The following is a 20,462-nucleotide window of genomic DNA, read 5'->3' as shown; positions in this document are numbered from 1 at the left end:
AGAAGTTATAAAAGTGGGGGTAGGGAGTAAGGGAGCAGCAGCAATCCAAAGTGATCTGTACTCATGGATGTGAAGCAGAACAGTTATCCTTTAAGAAAATCAGAATGAATACTGAGAACAGAGAATATGTAGAAAGTGGCAAGAAAGCTACTCTTACAGAAAATGTAGCAAGGGTGAACCAGTTGCCCAAGGAAGGCTCAGACTAGTAAGAGAATATGACTCATTATCTACGAGGAATACAAATAAGTCACTGAGAACACTTACATTTGGAAATTCTTTACAAAATTTTATTTAAGATTTCATGCCCTTATAAAAGGTACATCACATGAAGACAGTAAAAAAGACACTTTTTAAAATGAGAGGCTTAACACCTACTCATCTATTTTACCTCATAATTCTTTCCTACCCTAACAGGAAAATTTTTTTTTCCTTCTTCCTTTTGTTCCTTCTGCTCTGAAAGGGCAAATGTTATGAGGGATATCTTAATAGAATGTGCCATTTCCTTGCCAGGAAAGCAATATCTTCCTGCTGGTTGGATAAAGACAGACATTGGCATTCCTTGTTCCTAGAACCAAAAAGGTCACTAAACTCTGAACTTAAATGCAACCATTCTATTACTTGCATTATCTCTCCCTGAGTTTCTCTCTTATTCACACACTGTACTTTAAAACAATCTTAAATTTTAAGTACTCAAGAACTGCTTAAGAATTATTCAAGGATCTAAAGTTAATTTATTAATTAAACAGCAATTTTTTTCTATAAAAGAATCTCAAAGTCAATAAAAATTATACAGATGAGGCCTCAATAGAAAGAAGGGGGTAAATTTTGGGGTAAATACATTTTATAACCCATGTCTCAGAGTAAGATCAATCCTACAAAATACTTAGGATGTTAAGAATGCAATTTACACAGTAAAAATGATTTGATTTGTTTTCAGTATGAAAGTATTTTTAATTTCCTTACTGCAGGTACAATGGCATCCAAGTCATCAATTTCTGTAACAGAAAAACAATAATAAAACAGTAACTTCATCCAGTGTTAGGCTCAGATGAAATGATAATCTCTGTGCAAAGGCAAACCTCAAACACAAAGGCAACATCACTAGTGCTTTCAAGCACATGAAATTTTTCTCTAAAAGTGTATCACTGATTCACAGGACATTTGTTTGTAAAAGCTACCTACAAAAGCATCTTCTGACTCTGATATTAATCTCATTAGCAGTGTGCTCTTAACAACAGTTCCTACTCGCCATATTTATGACATTATGTTACTGCCTCTTTAACTAATATATGGGTGAGCTTACATGGTGAAATCCCTAGGAGAGGCCCTTTATCTTTCCTGGGCCTCCATCTAAAGACTTAGGGATCTCTTCTGTCGGAACACAGACGATACATGAAAGGAAAAGAACAAGAGCAAATCCACAGCTGAGAATTACACTGTGGTAAGTAAGGTACAAAGATCAAGTTATTCCAAAATCCTCATTCTAAAATCACACCTGTTTTCTCCCTAGGAAAGAAATCTGCCTTATAAATAAACCTCACAGAGAAGAACCTTGGTTGATAGGAGAATTTTCTCAACTAATCACACCACTTACATGAGAAAAAAAGGAAGTCCTTCGCCATACCTGATATTCAGTAATCCACTCTGTAGTTCTAGATGCGTAATATGACATCTGTTGTTGTTGTTGTTGTTTGTTGTTTAGTTGCTAAGTTGTGTCTGACTCTGCGACCCCATGGACTGTAGCCCTCCAGGCTCCTCTGTCCATGGGATTTCCCAGGCAAGAATACTGGAGTGGGTTGCCATTTCCTTCTCCAGGGGATCTTCCCAACCCAGGGATCGAACCCACATCTCTAGCACTGACAGGTGGATTCTTTATCACTAAGCCACCTCGCATCTAGTAATAATAAAAATAGTCATGTTTGCCAAAACTGATTTAACTTCTGAAATGTTAATATTTATTCCAGAATTTCAACTGTGACCGAACAGCACATGAACACTGTATATTAAAGCAAATGATCCCACATGAACCATGCTGAGTATTATATTTGAGAGGAAGTTTCTATACAAGGATTATGAAATAAGTGTTACTAGCACACCTAGTAAAATGTTTTTTAATGACAAGAAACTCACTGTTAGTCGCTACCTCAAAGTAAGTAAAATCATATTGCAGGAAACAAAGCTCTTTGAGATACAAGGCAATAAATACATTTCTATATTTTCAAATCTCAAGTTAAACTTTCAAATTATGTCTTCCCTTGCCATGATCTTTTCAAAGGTATGAGCATGAATAAAGTACACTCACTGTCTCCGTTGCTTCCAGTCTACATAAAATTGGCCACAAAAATGTATGTTCAACTAGGCTATATACTCCAGTCAGATATGCCTTTCATTTACTCATCTTCTTACCAGAATTTAACTTACTCATTCCTTTATCTTCTACCAAACTTTATCTCCTCTTCTAATTTAATTTCCTATGTCAAAGAGTCATTCTTTAAAAAACAAAAAAAAACTTTCAACTTCAAATGAGCTACACAGAAAAAAATTCATTAATCATAATGAATTAATGAAGTAAATAAATCACTGTAACCTTTTTAAAAATAAAAAGTGATTTTGTTTTGTTGGGTTTTGGAGAATCTTAGTTCCCCTACTGAGGATGAACCTACACTCTCAACAGTGAACACACATAGTCCTAGCCACTGGACCATCAGGAATTCCCTAAAAAGTGTTCTTAATGGTAAGATTATTTATTTTTATAGCCATAATAAATCACACTTAAAGTAAGTGATGTGGGTTTTTATTTTGCCTATGATTCCTAAGCTAACTATATTTTTTCCCCCTTAAAGCCCTCAATCTGACCAAGAGTGAAAATGTGTCTCTTTCCTTCCACAAACTTATAAATTTATCTCCTTTCTACAGATGTTTATATTATTTCTCATCATCTGAGGAACTTAAATTTTAAAAAAAGAGTAGGTAGGAACTATCTTTTTTAAAAAAAGAAAAGAAAAGGAGGAGGAAGAAAAATTAAAAAGACACCTATCAAGATCATAAATTCTACAGACATTTCTCTTTATCCAATGACAGTCAGGCTTAGAGTGGGCCTAGCCAGAATAACATCATTTCTCATTTTAAGGTCCTAAAACAAAGGCGGCCCAGCTCCTTAAAGAATATGTGTTTCTCTGTTGTTCTGTAGATTAACCCCAATCAACTTTAACTGCAAGTTAGAAGTTTGTTTTCAGAACTGTTAGTGGTTTCCAGACACTTTCTACCACTCTAGGTAAAAACACTAATACAGTGACTAAGGAAAACTCTTTCCTCAAACCCAATGACATCCTGAGACTCAAAATCCACCTCTGACAAAAATCTTACCTAAGATTTTGAGTAGATCATTAGTAAATGCCTGAAATGCTGGGAAAAATTCCTCATGTTCTTCCAATTTGCGGATAATGCTTTAAAAAAAAAAAAAGCACAATTTATACTAAATTTCTGACTTAGGATTCTTACATTTGATTGGGCATACAACATTTCAAAACAGAAAGAAACTGTCCTGCTAATTTAAATACAAATTTAATGATTATTTACTGCAATCTTTCCTTCTCTTTGTTCATCTAGTAATACTTTTCTAAAACAAACAAAAAAAATCTACTAGCAGTATAATCATCTGTTCTAAGGTTAAATCTATCTAACATTTCTAATATGGGAACTTTCCATTTAGCTTAAGGAGTCTTTAAGAGACCATGTTTTCTAAAAATAATTGACTTTCATATCCTGTATTCTATTAAACATTAAGAATAAGTATCAGTAATCTGTAAAACTGGGAAGGAGAAAAATACCAATAGTGAGACATACGTTCCTTTTAAAATCATCAAGTATCAGAAACCTCAAGTGTCAGATTAGGTTAGGGTTCCTCTTGGAAAACTTGCAGAACGTATGGAACATATACTTCCCTTATGATGCGGTATAAAATCTGAGGGAGGAGGGAGGAAGAGTACAGCTATAACGTTTTGACATTAAAAAAAAATTAGGTTTTATGTTGGAGATGCCTAGCTTTAAAAAAGAAATCCCTACCACTACAATATTGTAAAGTAATTAGCCTCCAACTAATAAAAGTAAATGGAAAAAATAAAAATAAAAAAGAAATCCTTATTATCTTATCAAATAATGCACATACTCTTAGTGATTATTCAGTGATCTATGGTAATCTGCTAAAAATTGGACTTATTTATATATTCTGAATTAACATGAAGTTGCTGACAAAGTTTGACTTTCTCCAATTATAATTTCCCTTGGGAATAAGATTATAGCAAAAATGCTGGAGTCCTGACCCACCATATGTAGACCTACAGAACCCAGAATCTACTTTTATCTTGAAAATATTTTATATTCTCTCCATTCCTAAGGTGTGAGATTATTTTTAAAAATGCTATTCCAAACAGGAAAGGTAAATAACTTATGGAGTTTTGAAAATCTTTAATTTTACCACTCAAAACATTCTGGACAATACTTTGCAACCTTTTTAAAATAAATACCTTTGAAGGTCTTCAGGTCCTAATACCTGCATAATCTTTTCATTCACATCTTCATTAATCAGCCTACACAATTTTCCAACTGTGCTTACCAGCACACACAATGAGGATGAACTATCTGCAAAAAAGAAATACAAGGCCAGAATATTTTAAGGGAATTTTAAAAATCATTAAATCAAATGCTATGTTTCTGTTACCCTAAATTTTTTACCTACTTTTTGTTGATTTATTAATGGGGCCTCCCTGGTGGCTCAGACAGTAAAGAATCAGCCTGCAATGCAGGAGACCCAGGTTCAATCCCTGAATCGGGAAGATCCCCTCGAGAAGGGAATGGCTACCCACTCCAGTATTCTTGCCTGGAGAATGCCATGGACAGAGGAGCCTGGTGGGTTACAGTCCATGGGATCGCAAAGAGTCAGACTTTAATAATCACTATTAAGTGGGGGGCCAAAAATGAAAATGGGTCATTACCTAGTTCTAAGAGTTCTTGGAGGTTTCTCACAGCATTGTTCAATTCTCCAAGCCTAGTATAAACTTCATTCATTCGAGGATAGACCCCAGTTAAAGATGGAACATCAAATAATTTTTGGAAGTGAGAAACAATAGCTCGCAAAATGTGGAAGTCTGGCATATTGCTGTCCTGCCCAAAAGAGAGGAAGAAAAAGTTTACATCTTAAAATTATTCCAAATCTTTAATAAAAACTTTAAAAAGAGAAAGAGTTATAGTAGAATATCTGTATCCATATCATTAATTTCACATTAAAATGTGAATATCTATGTAAGTACTGGGTAGTATTACCTTTGCCTTATTTTCAACTTCTTCCAACATGGTATCTACTATAAACAACAGATCTTCAACTCTGATACCTTCATTTTCATCCTGCTTCTTTAAATTATGCCAAGGCACCAGTTCTGCAGACAGTATTTTCAAGGACTTATATAAATCCTTCATAACAAAAGAAATAATATGCTATTATGGATTTTTTAAGTTTTCATAATCACATTAATAAAATATAATTATCCAAGCAGATGTAATACATATATTAACCATCATCAGTATTTTTTTTAAATACCATTACCTGTTTAAAAGAGTCTGTTTAATTCATTTTCTTCAGGCCTTACAGAAAACATTATACATATACTGATTATCTGGAATCTGGGTGTTTAAAGTAATTGTATGTTATTTATTAGTAACATATGCTATTATTTAAGTAAATATTTTGAATTATTGATGAATAAAAAATAAGCTTGTCCTTTCTATTTTGCCCTTGATTTTTTAAGTAACAGATTTATTATTGAGATGTAATTCACATACCATAAAATTCATCCTCTTTAAGTATGTAATTCAGTAGTCTCATTTACAGAGATGTGCAATCATCACAATTATCTTAATTCTAGAACCTTTTCATCATGCCAAAAAGAAACCCTTATTCCCCATTCTCTCTCACTCCCAGGCTTTGGGTAACTACTAATCTATTTTCTTTTTCTATGGATTTGCCTATGCTGAGCATTCCATTTCATTAAAAAACAGAATCATACAATATGACTTTTTGTGACAGGTTTCTTTCATTTAGGATATTTTCAAGATTCACCCATGTATGTAGCTCCAAGAAAAAATTTAATTCAAAAAGATGCCTAAAAAGTAATTCCACTTAATTCATGACAGCCTACTTGTTTTCCTGGCCTAAATATGTTGTCCTAATCTGTTTAAAACTATGCACAAGGAGCTGGGATCCTGGAAGTTTAGAAGTCTAAGACTGGTCAATCAATAAACAAATATTTACTGGGCATCAACTACACACATAGCACAGTGCTTGGTGCTTGGCCCTTTAAAACAATGTCATGCAAAAGAAATGTAGTATGTGTCACAGTAATATTATCTAGTAACCATGTTAAAAAAGTAAAAAGAAATAGGTGACAATTTTAATATATTTAACCCAATATATCCAAAACAGTATCAACAGATCATCTATTTAAATTATCTTTTAATCATCTCCATACTATTTCTACTAAATCTGGTGTGTAATTTTATACTTGCAGCACATTTCAATTGCGACTATCATATTTCAAGTGATCAAAATCTACATGTAGCTGAGTGGTTACTGTATTAGACAGTGCAACTCTAGAATACAGAAGGAAACACAAGAAGTTCTTAATTATCTCAACTTCTTATTTTAGTCCTCCACTTATTTAACACTCACTAATTATTTCAAATCCTGAAAGATGATGCTGTGAAAGTGCTGCACTAAATATGCCAGCAAATTTGGAAAACTCAGCAGTGGCCACAGGACTGGAAAAGGTCAGTTTTCATTCCAATCCCAAAGAATGCTCAAGCTACCGCACAATTGCACTCATCTCACACGCTAGTAAAGTAATGCTCAAAATTCTCAAAGCCAGGCTTCAGCAATACATGCATGAACTGTGAACTTCCAGATGTTCAAGTTGGTTTTAGAAAAGGCAGAGGAACCAGAGATCAAATTGCCAACATCCACTGGACCATCGAAAAAGCAAGAGAGTTCCAGAAAAACAGGTGTTTCTGCTTTACTGACTATGTATGCCAAAGCCTTTGACTGTGTGGATCACAATAAACTGTGGAAAATTCTGAAAGAGATGGGAATACCAGACCACCTGACCTGCCTCTTGAGAAACCTATATGCAGGTCAGGAAGCAACAGTTAGAACTGGACATGAACAACAGACTGGTTCCAAATAGGAAAAGGAGTACGTCAAGGTGGTATATTGTCACCCTGCTTATTTAACTTATATGCAGAGCACATCATGAGAAACGCTGGGCTGGAAGAAGCACAAGCTGGAATCAGGATTGCCGGAAAAAATATCAATAACCTCAGATATGCAGATGACACCACCCTTATGGCAGAAAGTGAAGAAGAACTAAAGAGCCTCTTGATGAAAGTGACAAAGAGGAAAGTGAAAAAGTTGGCTTAAAGCTCAACATTCAGAAAACTAAGATCATGGCATCTGGTCCCATTACTTTGTGGCAAATAGATGGGGAAACAGTGGAAACAGTGTCAGACTTTATTTTTTTGGGCTCCAAAATCACTGCAGATGGTGATTGCAGCCATAAAATTAAAAGACACTTACTCCTTGGAAGGAAAGTTATGATCAACCTAGATAGCATATCAAAAAGCAGAGACATTTTTACTTTGCCAACAAAGGTCCATCTAATCAAGGCTATGGTTTTTCCAGTGTTCACGTATGGATGTGAGAGTTGGACTGTGAAGAAAGCTGAGAGCCAAAGAATTGATGCTTTTGAACTGTGGTGTTGGAGAAGAGTCTTGAGAGTTCCTTGGACTGCAAGGAGATCCAACCAGTCCATCCTAAAGATCAGTTCTGGGTGTTCATTAGAAGGACTGATGCTGAAGCTGAAACTCCAATACTTTGGCCACCTCATGCAAAGAGCTGACTCATTGGAAAAGACCTTGATGCTGGGAGGTATTGGGGGCAGGAGGAGAAGGGGACGACAGAGGATGAGATGGCTGGATGGCATCACCAACTCGATGGACATGAGTTTGAGTAAACTCCAGGAGTTGGTGATGGACAGGGAGGCCTGGCGTGCTGCAATTCATGGGGTCGCAAAGAGTTGGACACGACTGAGCGACTGAACTGAACTGAACTAACACCTAGATGCAGGAGACCTGCTTTCGATCCCTGGGTTGGGAAGATGCCCTGGAGGAAGGCATGCAACCCACTCCAGTATTCTTGTCTAGAGAATCCCCATGGACAGAGGAGCCTGTTGGGCTACAGACCATGGGGTTGCAGAGTTGGACATGACTGAGTGACTAAGCACAAGCACAATTAACACCTAGACCTCACATATTAGTATTGTTAACCTTTCATTTGGTAAGACGGAGAAGGCAATGGCACCCCACTCCAGTACTCTTGCCTAGAGAATTCCAGGGACGGGGGTGCCTGGTGGGCTGCCGTCTATGGGGTCGCACAGAGTCGGGCACGACTGAAGCGACTTAGTAGCAGCAGCAGCAGCATTTGCTAAGAAGGAGGAAGAGTATGACATTTTGATAGTTTTTTAAAAATTAGCAATTCAAGGCAACACATTCAGTGTCAAATAAATGTACTAAACAACTAGTACCACCAGAATTTGAAAAAGTCTGGAAGTCACAACACAATGACACTTTCATTAACCAACATTTCATCAATAAGGTACAATTATAAAGAAAAAAACTATGGTAAAAGCATACCAAATATAAAACTTTGATTGAGAATGAAACTATATAAAGCCCACAGACTCCGATATATTTTCAAATCATGTAAAGAGTATTCAACCACATACCTTTAAGGAAGCCAGTTGATCTGCCCACATTTCTATTATAGGAACAAGATGCTCAAATCCACAATCCTGAATAAGATCTCTATTAAAATGTTGGGCTGTTCCTTTGCTCTGTTTATATATTATTACTGGAGCTCTTGGATTATGAATAATTGAATTGATGCTACTCAATACCTTTAAAAAAGATGGCATTTTTAGTTGTAAAGTTTATCACAGTCCTATCAGAGTGATCTATGTTAGAGTGCTTGTGTATCAATGCAACATCATTTTCTGAGTTAGAGATTCACTGGACAGGATTCACCAAGACAAGTGTCTTTCAAAGGGCTGTACAGAATGAGTGAAAAATGCTGTTTACTTCTTTCCCCATAGAAAGCTATAGGTCTCCTGAGAATTTGATTTCTGATGTTTATTTATAAGTAGTTGTTTGGCTTAGAACGTACATTTCAATGTTTTGATTCTATTACATTTAAACTCTACTTTGAATACCATTTTAATGGAAAAAATAATTCCCCTTTCATTAAATTACTAATAAGCACAGGAATATAGTCTTTATTCTCCCTCTCCCTCACACCAGAAATTAAGAAGGGCAGCAGAACAGGGAGAGCAGGGAGCTGATCTCCAGAAGATCACAGCACAACCCCATTCCATGAGGGTGATGGTGAACCAAGGAGAATTACATATATGGCTAGCAGTGTGTATCCATACCTTGCAGATTGTTTGCAAAAATTACTGCAATTTTTCTCTTTCTTTGTGCTCTCACCTTTGCAATATGACACTGCAGGTTCTCCCATCAAGAAATAGAGTCTATTTTCTACTCCGTGAATCTATGGCAACCTTGGGCCTTGCTCTGGTAGACAGAAAAGGAAATAAAGGCGTACCAGTTTGGTGTCCAGGACTCAAGGGGCCTTGATTATTTCTGCTGTCTCCTATTGAGCTCTTCTGCCCTGTGGAAGTGAAGTTGCTCAGTCGTGTGTGACTCTTTGCGACCCCATGGACTGTAGCATAACAGGTTCCTCCATCCGTGGAATTTTCCAGGCAAGAGTATTGGAGTGGGTTGCCATTTCCACCTCCAGGGGATCTTCCTGACCTGGGGATCGAACCCAGGTCTCCCGCATTGCAGACAGACACCTTACCCTCTGAGCTACCAGGGAAGCCCCTTGGACAGAGGAGCATGGCAGGCTACAGTCCATGGGGTAGCAAAGAGTTGGACACTACTGAGCGACTAAGATGATGATGCCCTGTGGAAGAGCCCAGGCTAAATGGTGAATGATAAAAGACACATGGCCCAGTCAACCCAATCACCCTGATATCCATTCAACCCCAGAGCCACGTAGCTGACTTGTACCTGATAGCAGGTGCACGAAGGAGCCCAGCTGAGAACTGCTCAGCTGTTCAAGCACAGTAATACTAAAAGGGTTGTTATTTTAAGTCATTAAGTTTTAGGAGGGTTGTTTACACAGCAAAAAATAAAGTGATAAAGACAAAGATGGACTAGAATAAGGAAAGGAAGCAGCAACAAGAGAAGTTTGCCTTTTTACTTTATGGTAGGTAAGAATATACCCTGTGACCAAGGACACTGGAAGATAGTCAAGCTTTGCTTTCATGGAAAAAAGAAAAAAAGTACATGTAGCCGGAGGCCTTTAAGGGAGTGTCAGCTGAACAAGAGAAGGAGAGGCATTCATAAGAGGTCAATTGGAAAAAATTACACACACACACATTCTATGATAGAGAAAAACAGGCAGTATTTGGTCATCAGCCACACAAAGGGCACCAGTGCTAGATTACACCAGCACCAGTCAAGAAAGATTCTACTCTTTCGCTTTCTATTCTCACTCAACATCCACCCTCACTGCCAACGTGGAAGAAGCCAGATACAGCAGAGGACTAGGAGAGAAGGGGACCAATGAAATAATGAAACAGATCACAATCCCTTGCCACACTGCTTATTTGGAGAAGTACAGGGCAGGCACAAAATAAAGTAAGCATTAAGCAGAAGCTTTGAACTGGATGAGAGATTGAAATTTTGATGGAGATTTAAATAACTTTTTCTCCCAATTTTTCATCAAGAAAATTTTGATGAAATTTCCTTAAATGAAAATAAAGAGACTATGAACAATAAATACTATTTATATAGTCAGGGTTCACCAGAAACAGAATGAACAGGATGTGTACTCATGTGTGCATATGTACGTGTATTTGTTAATTATAAAGAACTGATTCACTCTATTATAGGAGTGACAAATCCTGAGATCTACAGTTAGCAATGCTGGAGACCCAGAAGAGCCCATGATACAGTTCCAGTCTGAATTCCCACAGGCTTGAGACCCAGGAAGAGCCAATGTTTCAGTTCAACATTTGAAGGCAGGAAAAAAAAAAGTTGATGTCCCAGCTCAAAAGCAGTCAGGCAGGCAGAAAGTTCCCTCTTCATTAGTCTTTTTGTTCTACTCAGGCCTTCAAATGATTTGATGAGACTCACCCACTGTAGAGAAGGCAATCTACTTTGCCCCAGTCTACCATTGCAAATGATAATTTCACCCAGAAACACCTTGTAGACACAACTAGGACAGTATCTGACCAGATTATCTGGGCACCCTCTAGCCTAGTCAAGTTGACACATAAAATTAACCATCACAAGTTCACCCCTTGTCAACTTGACACCCATACACTTTGCTTTAGGCACTCAGTCATGTCCAACTCTTTGAGACTCCATAGACTGTAGCCCACCAGGCTCCTGTGTTCATGAAATTCTCCAGGCAAGAATATTGCAGTGGGTGGCCATTCCCTTCTCCAGGGTATCTTCCCAACCCAGGGATTGAACCCGGTCTCCTGCATCACTGGCAGATTCTTTTACCATCTGAGCCACCAGGTTTGTCTTGAAGTGAAGTGAAACTTGCTCAGTCGTGTCCAACTCTTGGCGACTGTATAGTCCATGGAATTCTCCAGGCCAGAATACTGGAGTGGGTAGTCTTTCCCCTCTCTAGGGGATCTTCCCAAACCAGAGATTGAACCCAGATCTCCCACACTGCAGGCAGATTCTTTACCAGCAGCTGAGCCACAAAGGAAGCTCAAGAATACTTGAGTAGGTTTGCCTATCCCTTCTCCAGTGGATCTTCCCGACCCAGGAATCGAACCAGGGTCTCCTGCATTGCAGGTGAATTCTTTACCAGCTGAGCTATCAGGTTTGCCTTAAACCATACTTAATCTCCAAATACACACAATAACAAATGAGATCATGGATTACCTAACATGATATAACTATGCTGTATACAATCAAAGATGCACTAAAACCCCTTTGTCAGAAAAGGAGGTGAAGTCCTAAAGTGATGATTACTCTTCTCCTTGATGCGTTTTCTAAACCCAGCTTGTACATCTGGAAGTTGTCGGTTCACGTACTGCTGAAGCCTAGCTTGAAGGATTTTGAGCATAACCTGATTAGCATGGGAAGTGAGTGCAACTGTCCGGTGGTTTGAACATTCTTTAGTACTGCCCTTCTGGTAACCAGGATGAAGACTGACCTTTTCTAGTCCTGTGGCCACTGCTGAGTTTTCCGAATTTGTTGACATTTTGAGTGCAACACTTTAACAGCATCACCGTTTAGGATTTTAAATAGCTCTGCTGGAATGCCATCACCTCCACTAGCTTTACTGGCAGCAGTGCTTTCTAAGGTCCACTTGACTTCACACTCCAGGATGTCTGGCGCTGACTGAGTGACCACACCATCGTGGTTATCTGGGTCATAAAGATCTTTTTCGTAAAGTTCTTCTGTGTATTCTTGCCAATGCTTTTGCTTCTATTAGGTCTTTATTGTTTCTATCCTTTATTGTGCCCATCCGTCCATGAAATCTTCCTGCTATATCTCCAATTTTCTTGAAGAGATCTCTAGTCTTTCCCCTTCTGTCGTTTTCTTCTATTTCTCTGCATTGTTCATTGATATCCTGATAACTTGATATCCTATAATTTAAAAACAATGATATAGGACTTCCCTGGTGGTGCAGTGGTGAAGAATCCACCTGCCAATGCAGGGGACACAGGTTCAATTCCTGGTCCAGGAAGATTCCACATGCCACAACTACTGAGCCTGTGCTCTAGAACCTGCGTGGTGCAACCCCTGAAGCCCTCGCACCTAGAATCTGTGCTCCACAACAAGAGAAGCCAGCGGAACGAGAAGCCCATTTATCACAACTAGAGAGTAGCCCCCACTCACTGCAACTAGAGAAAGCCTGGGTGCATCAACAAAGACACAGCACAGTCAACAGTCAAAAATAAATAAATGAATAAATAAATATGTAACCATTAAAAAAACCTATGATATAAAATTCAGTTCGGTTCAGTCACTCAGTCGTGTCTGACTCTTTGCCACCCCATGGACTGCAGCAAGCATGTCAGGTTTCCCTGTCCATTACCAACTCCCAGAGTTTACTCAAACTCATGTTCATCAAGTTGGTGATGCCATTCAACCATCTTATCCTCTATTGTCCCCTTCTCCTCCTGCCTTCAATCTTTGCCAGCATCAGGGTCTCTTCAAACGAGTCAGTTCTTCACATCAGGTGGCCAAAATATTGGAGTTTCAGCTTCAGCATCAGTCCTTCCAAAGAATATTCAGGACTGATTGCCTTTAGGATAGACTGGTTGGATCTCCTTGCACTTTAAGGGACTCTCAAGAGTCTTCTCCAACACCACAGTTCAAAAGCATCAATTCTTCGGCACTCAGCTTTCTTTATAGTCCAACTCTCACATCCATACATGACTACTAGAAAAAACATACCTTTGACTAGCTGGACCTTTGTCAGCAAAGTAATGTCTCTGCTTTTTAATATGCTGTCTAGATTGGTCAAAGCTTTTCTTCCAAGGAACACGTGTCTTAATTTCAAGGCTGCAGTCACTATCTGCAGTGATTTTGGAGCCCAAGAAAATAAAGGCTGTCACTGTTTCCCCATGACGTGATGGGACCGGATACTACGATCTTAGTTTTCTGAATGTTGAGCTTTAAGCCAACTTTTTCACTCTCCTCTTTCACTTTCATCAAGAGGCCCTTTAGTTCTTCTTCACTTTCTGCCATAAGGGTGGTGTCATCTGCATATCTGAGGTTATTGATATTTCTTCTGGCAATCTTGATTCCAGCTTGTGCTTCATCCAGCCCAGCATTTCACATGATGTACACTGCTTATAAGTTAAATAAGCAAGGTGACAATATACAGCCTTGACGTACTCCTTTCCCAATTTGCAACTAGTCTGTTGTTCCATGTCCAGTTCTAACTGTTGCTTCTTGACCTGCATACAGGTTTCTCAGGAGGCAGGTCAAGTGGTCTAGTATTCCCATCTCTTTAAGAATTTTTCAATTTGTTACAATCCACACAGTCAATAGGCTTTGGCATAGTCAATAAAGCAGAAATAGATGTTTTTCTGGAACTCTGTTGCTTTTTTGATGATCCAGCGGATGTTGGCAATTTGATCTCTGGTTCCTCTGCCTTTTCTAAAACCAGCTTGAACATCTGGAATTTCACGGTTCACATATTGCTGAAGCCTGGCTTGGAGAATTTTAAGCATTACTTTGCTAGCATGTGAGATGAATGCAATTGTGCGGTAATTTGAGTATTCTTTGGCATTGCTTTTCTTTGGGATTGGAATGAAAACTGACCTTTTCCAGTTCTGTGGCCACTGCTGAGTTTCCCAAATTTGCTGGATACTCAAATATGACATAAAATCATTATGCAAGAGAATAAGAGCAAGAAGAAAAAAAAAAACACTTGCCATGTGTGTATTTACAAATATATACACAGAAAAACATAAATATATATATATACACACACAAATATATGAACATATACATAACAAAAGAAGGAAGAAATACACATGACAAGTACAAGCCTCATTTCTGTTGTCATCATATGGTCACAGCTGGTATTTATCACTACTTTCTTCCATTACCTATTATTTATTACCTCTGCCTTCAACAAGTACCTCAGATGCTCCTGGTTCTTTACTTGCTGGTGTAATTCAAATCTTCATTTCTGAAAGGTCTGGACCAGACTGTTGGGAGTTTTCCATTGACCTTTATCACAAGGCACGGCAACACTAAATGATGCCCTAAGGGATCTCTTGTATTCTAGACACTCTTCCTTTCCTTCCTTGTGGTGCAGTAGTACACTGCTCATCGTTCTGCCCAGTGGGAGGATTTCTCTTCACTACTTGCCTTCAGGGATGCCCCAGATAGGAGCTGTAGTGCTGCAGCTGTGTACTTTAATGTGGTGCCTACATATCACACAAAGCCATCCCCTTGAAGCCATAGGTGCAGGCAGGGAGAGAGAAGGTGGTGCAGCAAGAATGGGAAACCATGGGCATTTGGGCCACTTCTTCATGTAATTTATTGTGCCTTTAGGGTCTGCTCAGGCCCAATTTCATATGCATCACTTTCATTCAATGATGGAGTGCTGCTGTGCTCATCCAACTTTATGGCTGGTGGGTCAAATAACAACCAGTTCATGATGGGCAATTCAGGTTACATGGTAGGTTGGTGGCCCACTGTTAAGTCTTCTGTCTCTACTCAGACCCAGTAAAAGGCCAAGAGCTATTTCTTAAGAGGAAAGTAGTTGTTTGCAAAGAATGACAGGATTTTTCTCCAGAACTCTAAGGATCTGACTTGCGACTCACCTACAGGGGCCACCAGGGGCTCCAAGCAGCATCCCTGTCTGCCAGGACAGTCTAAGCCCCCATGGACCTCCAGGGTCCTATGGCCCAAATGGCAGAGCAGCCTGCACAGCAGCCTGGACCGATGCAGAGCCTCCTCTTGTTCTGAGCCACACTCAAAACTAGCACCTTTTCAGATCACTCAGTAAATGCGGCGGGAGGAACACATCACAGGAGGAATATGCTACCTCCAAAATGCAAAGAGACCCACTGGGTGCTGTGCCACGTTTTTGGTTGTTAGAGGGGCCCAAGGAACAACTTATCCTTTACCTTACACATGATATTTTGACATGCCCACACCACTTGAGCCCTAGAAGTTTCACTACGGTAGAAGGTCCCTGCATTTTTGTTAAGATTTATTTCCCATCCTTTAACATGCAAATACCAACAATCTGCCACTTCTTGCTCAGTAGGTCTAATCAGCATACTATCATCAATGTAATGGGCCAGTGTAATATCTTATAGAAGGGAAAAGTGATCAAGATCCCTGTGAACTAAATTATAACATAGGGGCTGATACACCCTGAGGTGTATAACATGGAGAGCTGATATACCCCTGAGGTATGACAGTGAAGGTATATTACTAGCTTTGACAGTTTAAGCAAACCACTTGTGGTGGTCCTTATTAACAGGTATAGAGAAAAAAGATTTTCTCCTCTCATTCATAAGTATCCTCAGACGAATCCAGAATAATGTTTGACCAAATATGTGGACACCCTGTGGCCCAGTCACAAATACCCATATAAACTGAGATTCAATAACTGTTAACATTTTACCATATTTTCTCAGCTTGGTGTTCTGTGATTACCTAGATGGGTGGGGTGGTGGTGGGGGGTGGTAGGAGGGAGGTCCAAGAGGGAAGGGATGCATGTATATATATAGCTGATTCCTTTCATTATACAGCAGAAACCAATACAACATTGTGAAACAATTATACTACCAAAAAACCCCCACAGTTTTCACAAAGGTGCCTGGACATAATATCAACACACAGATGTACAAAGAACCAGCAACAATCAATTAAAAAATATAACGGAAAAAGGGCCCCAATTAATAATAGCAATAAAAGTTATAAGATAACTAGATAACCTAGGAAACAGAACAAAATATATGCAAGAGCTAAACTTAAAAAGATATAAAGCTTTATTAAAAGGCACAAAGGAAGACCAAATAAAATTAGAGACATATTTCTGAGTGAGATGATTCAAAACTATAAATGTGGTATTTTTCCAAATATTAACCTAAAAAGTTAATTCAATCTCAGCTGTCTCAGTGGGATCTGTTTTTGAGTTGACATTGTTCATATAGAACAAATGTGCTAAAAATATATACAAGAAAAAAATTTAAAAGAATACCCCAGAAGGTATCAGAGCTGACTATAAAACTACAGAAACTTGTATAGAAATGAGACACTACAGAGTCTAGAAATAAATCTATGCATCTAAGGGAATATGGTAGAGGATAAACATTTCAATTTCAATAAAGCAGAGAAAGAATGGTCTACAAGAAACTGCAAACTCAAATGCCTACAGAAGCCAAGAAAGAGCACAGACAAGTGAAGCAAGGATGGCACGGTACTGGGCTGACTGAGGAGCACACGGCCACGCATGACAGGGACCAGGCCTAATCCTGCACTGGGAACCACCGTGCAGGAATTTGTGGCCAGATCCTTTGACTTTTTAAGAGAAAGTAGAAATAAGGACTTATATAAAATCTCTTAATCAAAAAAATTAGTAATTAATTCAAAGTTTAAAAAAAACCTGTAAGGGCCCAATAAAATATGAATGCAGGCCCAGCTCAGTCAGTTAACTACCAGGCTTAACCGCTCATTTGCTCAGTAATAGATGGTCTATACATCAAGTAAGGTTAGATCACTATATCATACCACAAAGAAAATTAAGTTTCAGGTGGACAAAACACACAAATTTTTCAAAAGTATAACAACAACCTTAAGAAGTAGATTTACTTATATAGTAAGAGTATCAACAACAGCAAAAACAAAAAGATAGAAAAGGAAAACAAGAGAAATGGCTTAGCAGGGAGAGTAAAGAAAAGGATTATGGTATCTATTAAAATCTTGTCAGGTTTTTACTGCCCTACTTTGAACTAGGCCAAAGTCTCTTTTCAAGGGACAATTCTAAGTCAAGGTACCAACTTCTAGCAATTAGGTATGTCATGGCAAGACAAGACACACTAAGCACATGCAAATAAAGGATACAAGTATTCCTTACTGATGATTTATTATACTGTGATTCTTAACCAAGGTTCACTGTAAACACCAGTCTTTTTGTCAGCAATACCTGGAAGTATCTCTGGTCAATCAGAGCCTGTTGCTGGTTATCTTTGCTGGGCTCATCTTTTCCCTCTTTGTCCTCAGCCTTTTTTTGACTGATAATATTCTGTAATCTAAGGGGGAAAAAAAATTAAGATAATACATACACTTTACTAAACAGTGGATTAAGATGACGAAATGAGCCAATGATCCAGCTACCCTCCCGTTAACTCCGTCATTTTACATATGTGTATGTGCATGCATACACATGCATATAATCATATATACATTTTTAATTTAAGCCATATTGTCACTAGAAAACGAGAAGACCCTCTCAGTAGACACAATATAGAAGGAATCCCTGAAAACAAAAGGAATTAGACTGATGATGAAAAGTTATAACCATTCCCCAACACTTACAAAGAACAGAATAGGAAAGAACTACAATAAAGAATGAAAACAACTTCCAAGGTGCTCCAAGTTTGATGTTGTAAGGGCATCAATAAACAGTGGGTAGGGCAAACAGTTTGGGCACTGCAACAGCAAGAACTAGAGAGCTTGGTCCTTCCTTCTTCATATTCCACTGGTGCCAAAGAGAAGACAACAGTGAAACCTGCTAATCAAGAAGGCATGAAAACTCAAGAGACCACTGTCCCAGGTGGCTAAGAACTCTAAGGGAGAGTCTCTGTCCAAAAAGCTAAAAACATATGAGTGTATCCACTTAGAGATATCCAAATAGCTCTAAAAGTCAAGCATAGTAGACATTTCTCCCCCACCACCTGCCTTAGAAAAAAGTCTCTTATTAAACCCACTTCAAATTAAACATCTTAAATCTGAGTATGCCTATCAGTTTCCTGTGGAACCGTGACCCATTAAACTGATTCCATGACTCACTCATTAATAAGCCTGACTTGCTGTTCGTAAAATATTTTCCTACTAAAAAACAATAGCTTTCCCATTGTTTTTTGCTTTGTGAACTAAATCTAATCTCCATGTGTTAGCATTTGAACTTCGTACTGTCAGTCCTAATCCAATATTCCTCCTGACTCCTTTCTTAACGTCATCTCTTATTACCACACTATAATTATCTCCTCCACTCACATGTATTCCCCTTGATATTCACTCAACTATTTTTCTGTGCTCTCTGGAGGACGTATGTCCAAAACAAAATAAACAGAATTAACTCTAGATAAAAAGTCAACCTCTTTCCTCTAGCAGACACAAAGACCTCCCAATCTATTTTTCACTTGTTTTGTTGTTCAGTTGCTCAGCTGTGTCTGATTCTTTGTGACTCCATGAACTGCAGCATGCCACACTTCCCTGTCCTTCACAAGCTCCTGGAGTTTGCTCATACTCGTGTCCACTGAATCAGTGATACCATCCCACCATCTCATCTTCTGCCGTCCCCTTCTCCTCCTGCTTCAATCTTGCCCAGCATCAGGGTCTTTTCTAATGGGTCGGCTCTTCATGTCAGGTGGCCAAAGTATTGGAGCTTCAGCTTCAGCATCAGTCCTTCCAATAAATATTCAGGACTGATTTCCTTTAAGATTGACTGGTTTGATCTGCTTGCAGTCCAAGGGACTCTCAAGAGTCTCCTCCAGCACCACAGTTCAAAAGCATCAATTTTTTGGCATTTAGCCTTTTTTAGGGTCCAACTCTCACATCCATACATGACTATTGAAAAAAGCATAGCTTTGCTAGATAGACCTTTGACAGCAAAGTGATGTCTCTGCTTTTTAATACACTGTCTAGGATTGTCATAGCTTTTCTTCCAAGGAGCAAGCGTCTTAATTTCATGGTTGAAGTCACCGTTGGCAGTGATTTTGGAGCCCAAGAAAATAAAATCTGTTACTGTTTCCATTTCTCCCCCATCTATTTGCCATGAAGTGATGGGACCGGATGCCATGATCTTCATGTTTTTAATGCTGGGTTTTAAGTCAGCTTTTTCACTCTCCTCTGTCACCTTCATCAAGAGGCTCTTAAGTTTCTCTTCACTTTTTGCCATTAGGGTAGCGTCATCTGCATACCTGAGGTTATTGATATTTCTCCCGGCAATCCTGATTCCAGCTTTAGCTTCATCCAGTCCAGCATTTCACATGATGTACTCTGCATATAAGTTATATAAGTGGAGTGACAATATACAGCCCTGACATATTCCTTTCCCAATTTGGAACCACTCTGTTCCATGTCCAGTTCTAACTGTTGTTTCTTGACCTGCCTATAGGTTTCTCCAGAGGCAGGTAAGGTATATTCCTCTCTCTTTAAGAATTTTCCACAGTTCGTTGTGATCCGCACAAAGGCTTTGGTGTAGTGAATAAAGCAGAAGTAGATGTTTTTCTGGAACTCTCCTGCTTTTTCAATGATCCAACGGATGTTGGCAATTTGATCTCTAGTTCCTCTGCCTTATCTAAATCCAGCTTGTACATCTGGCAGTTCTCAGTTCATATACTGTTGAAGCCCAGTTTGAAGGATTTTGAGTATTACCTTGCTAGCATGTGAAATGAGCACAGTTGTGTGGTAGTTTGAACATTCTTTGGCATTGCCCTTCTTTAGGATTGGAATGAAAACTGGCCTTTTCCAGTCCTGTGGTCACTGCTGAGTTTCCAAATTTGCTCGCACACTGAGTGCAGCACTTTAACAGCATTATCTTTTAAGCTTTGAAATAACTCAGCTCG

At 38.7% G+C, this 20,462-nt stretch overlaps 1 protein-coding gene across 12 annotated transcripts in view; it reads right to left on the bottom strand.

Moving 5' to 3' along the window:
- Positions 1–260: 260 nt before the first annotated feature.
- CEP70 (centrosomal protein 70) overlaps positions 261–20,462 on the bottom strand; it is a 242,652-nt gene continuing 222,450 nt past the window's right edge. For 11 of the 12 annotated variants that reach the window (XM_043474277.1, XM_043474278.1, XM_043474274.1 and 8 more), the window contains 7 exons: positions 17,816–17,921; positions 8,832–9,002; positions 5,323–5,469; positions 4,995–5,163; positions 4,527–4,641; positions 3,367–3,446; positions 261–995 (listed from right to left, as the gene is read on the bottom strand). In XM_043474277.1, the coding sequence (XP_043330212.1) occupies positions 934–995; positions 3,367–3,446; positions 4,527–4,641; positions 4,995–5,163; positions 5,323–5,469; positions 8,832–9,002; positions 17,816–17,921 (850 nt within the window). In that variant the 3' untranslated portion in view covers positions 261–933. The remainder of the gene's footprint in view (positions 996–3,366; positions 3,447–4,526; positions 4,642–4,994; positions 5,164–5,322; positions 5,470–8,831; positions 9,003–17,815; positions 17,922–20,462) is intronic. The other variant, XM_043474282.1, reaches the window with a different exon arrangement.

This window comes from Cervus canadensis, chromosome 7 (assembly GCF_019320065.1).
Source record: "Cervus canadensis isolate Bull #8, Minnesota chromosome 7, ASM1932006v1, whole genome shotgun sequence".
In the NCBI taxonomy this organism is placed as follows: domain Eukaryota; kingdom Metazoa; phylum Chordata; class Mammalia; order Artiodactyla; family Cervidae; genus Cervus; species Cervus canadensis.
The sequence above is the reverse complement of the archived record's forward strand: the minus strand, read 5'-3'. Positions and strand labels throughout refer to the sequence as shown.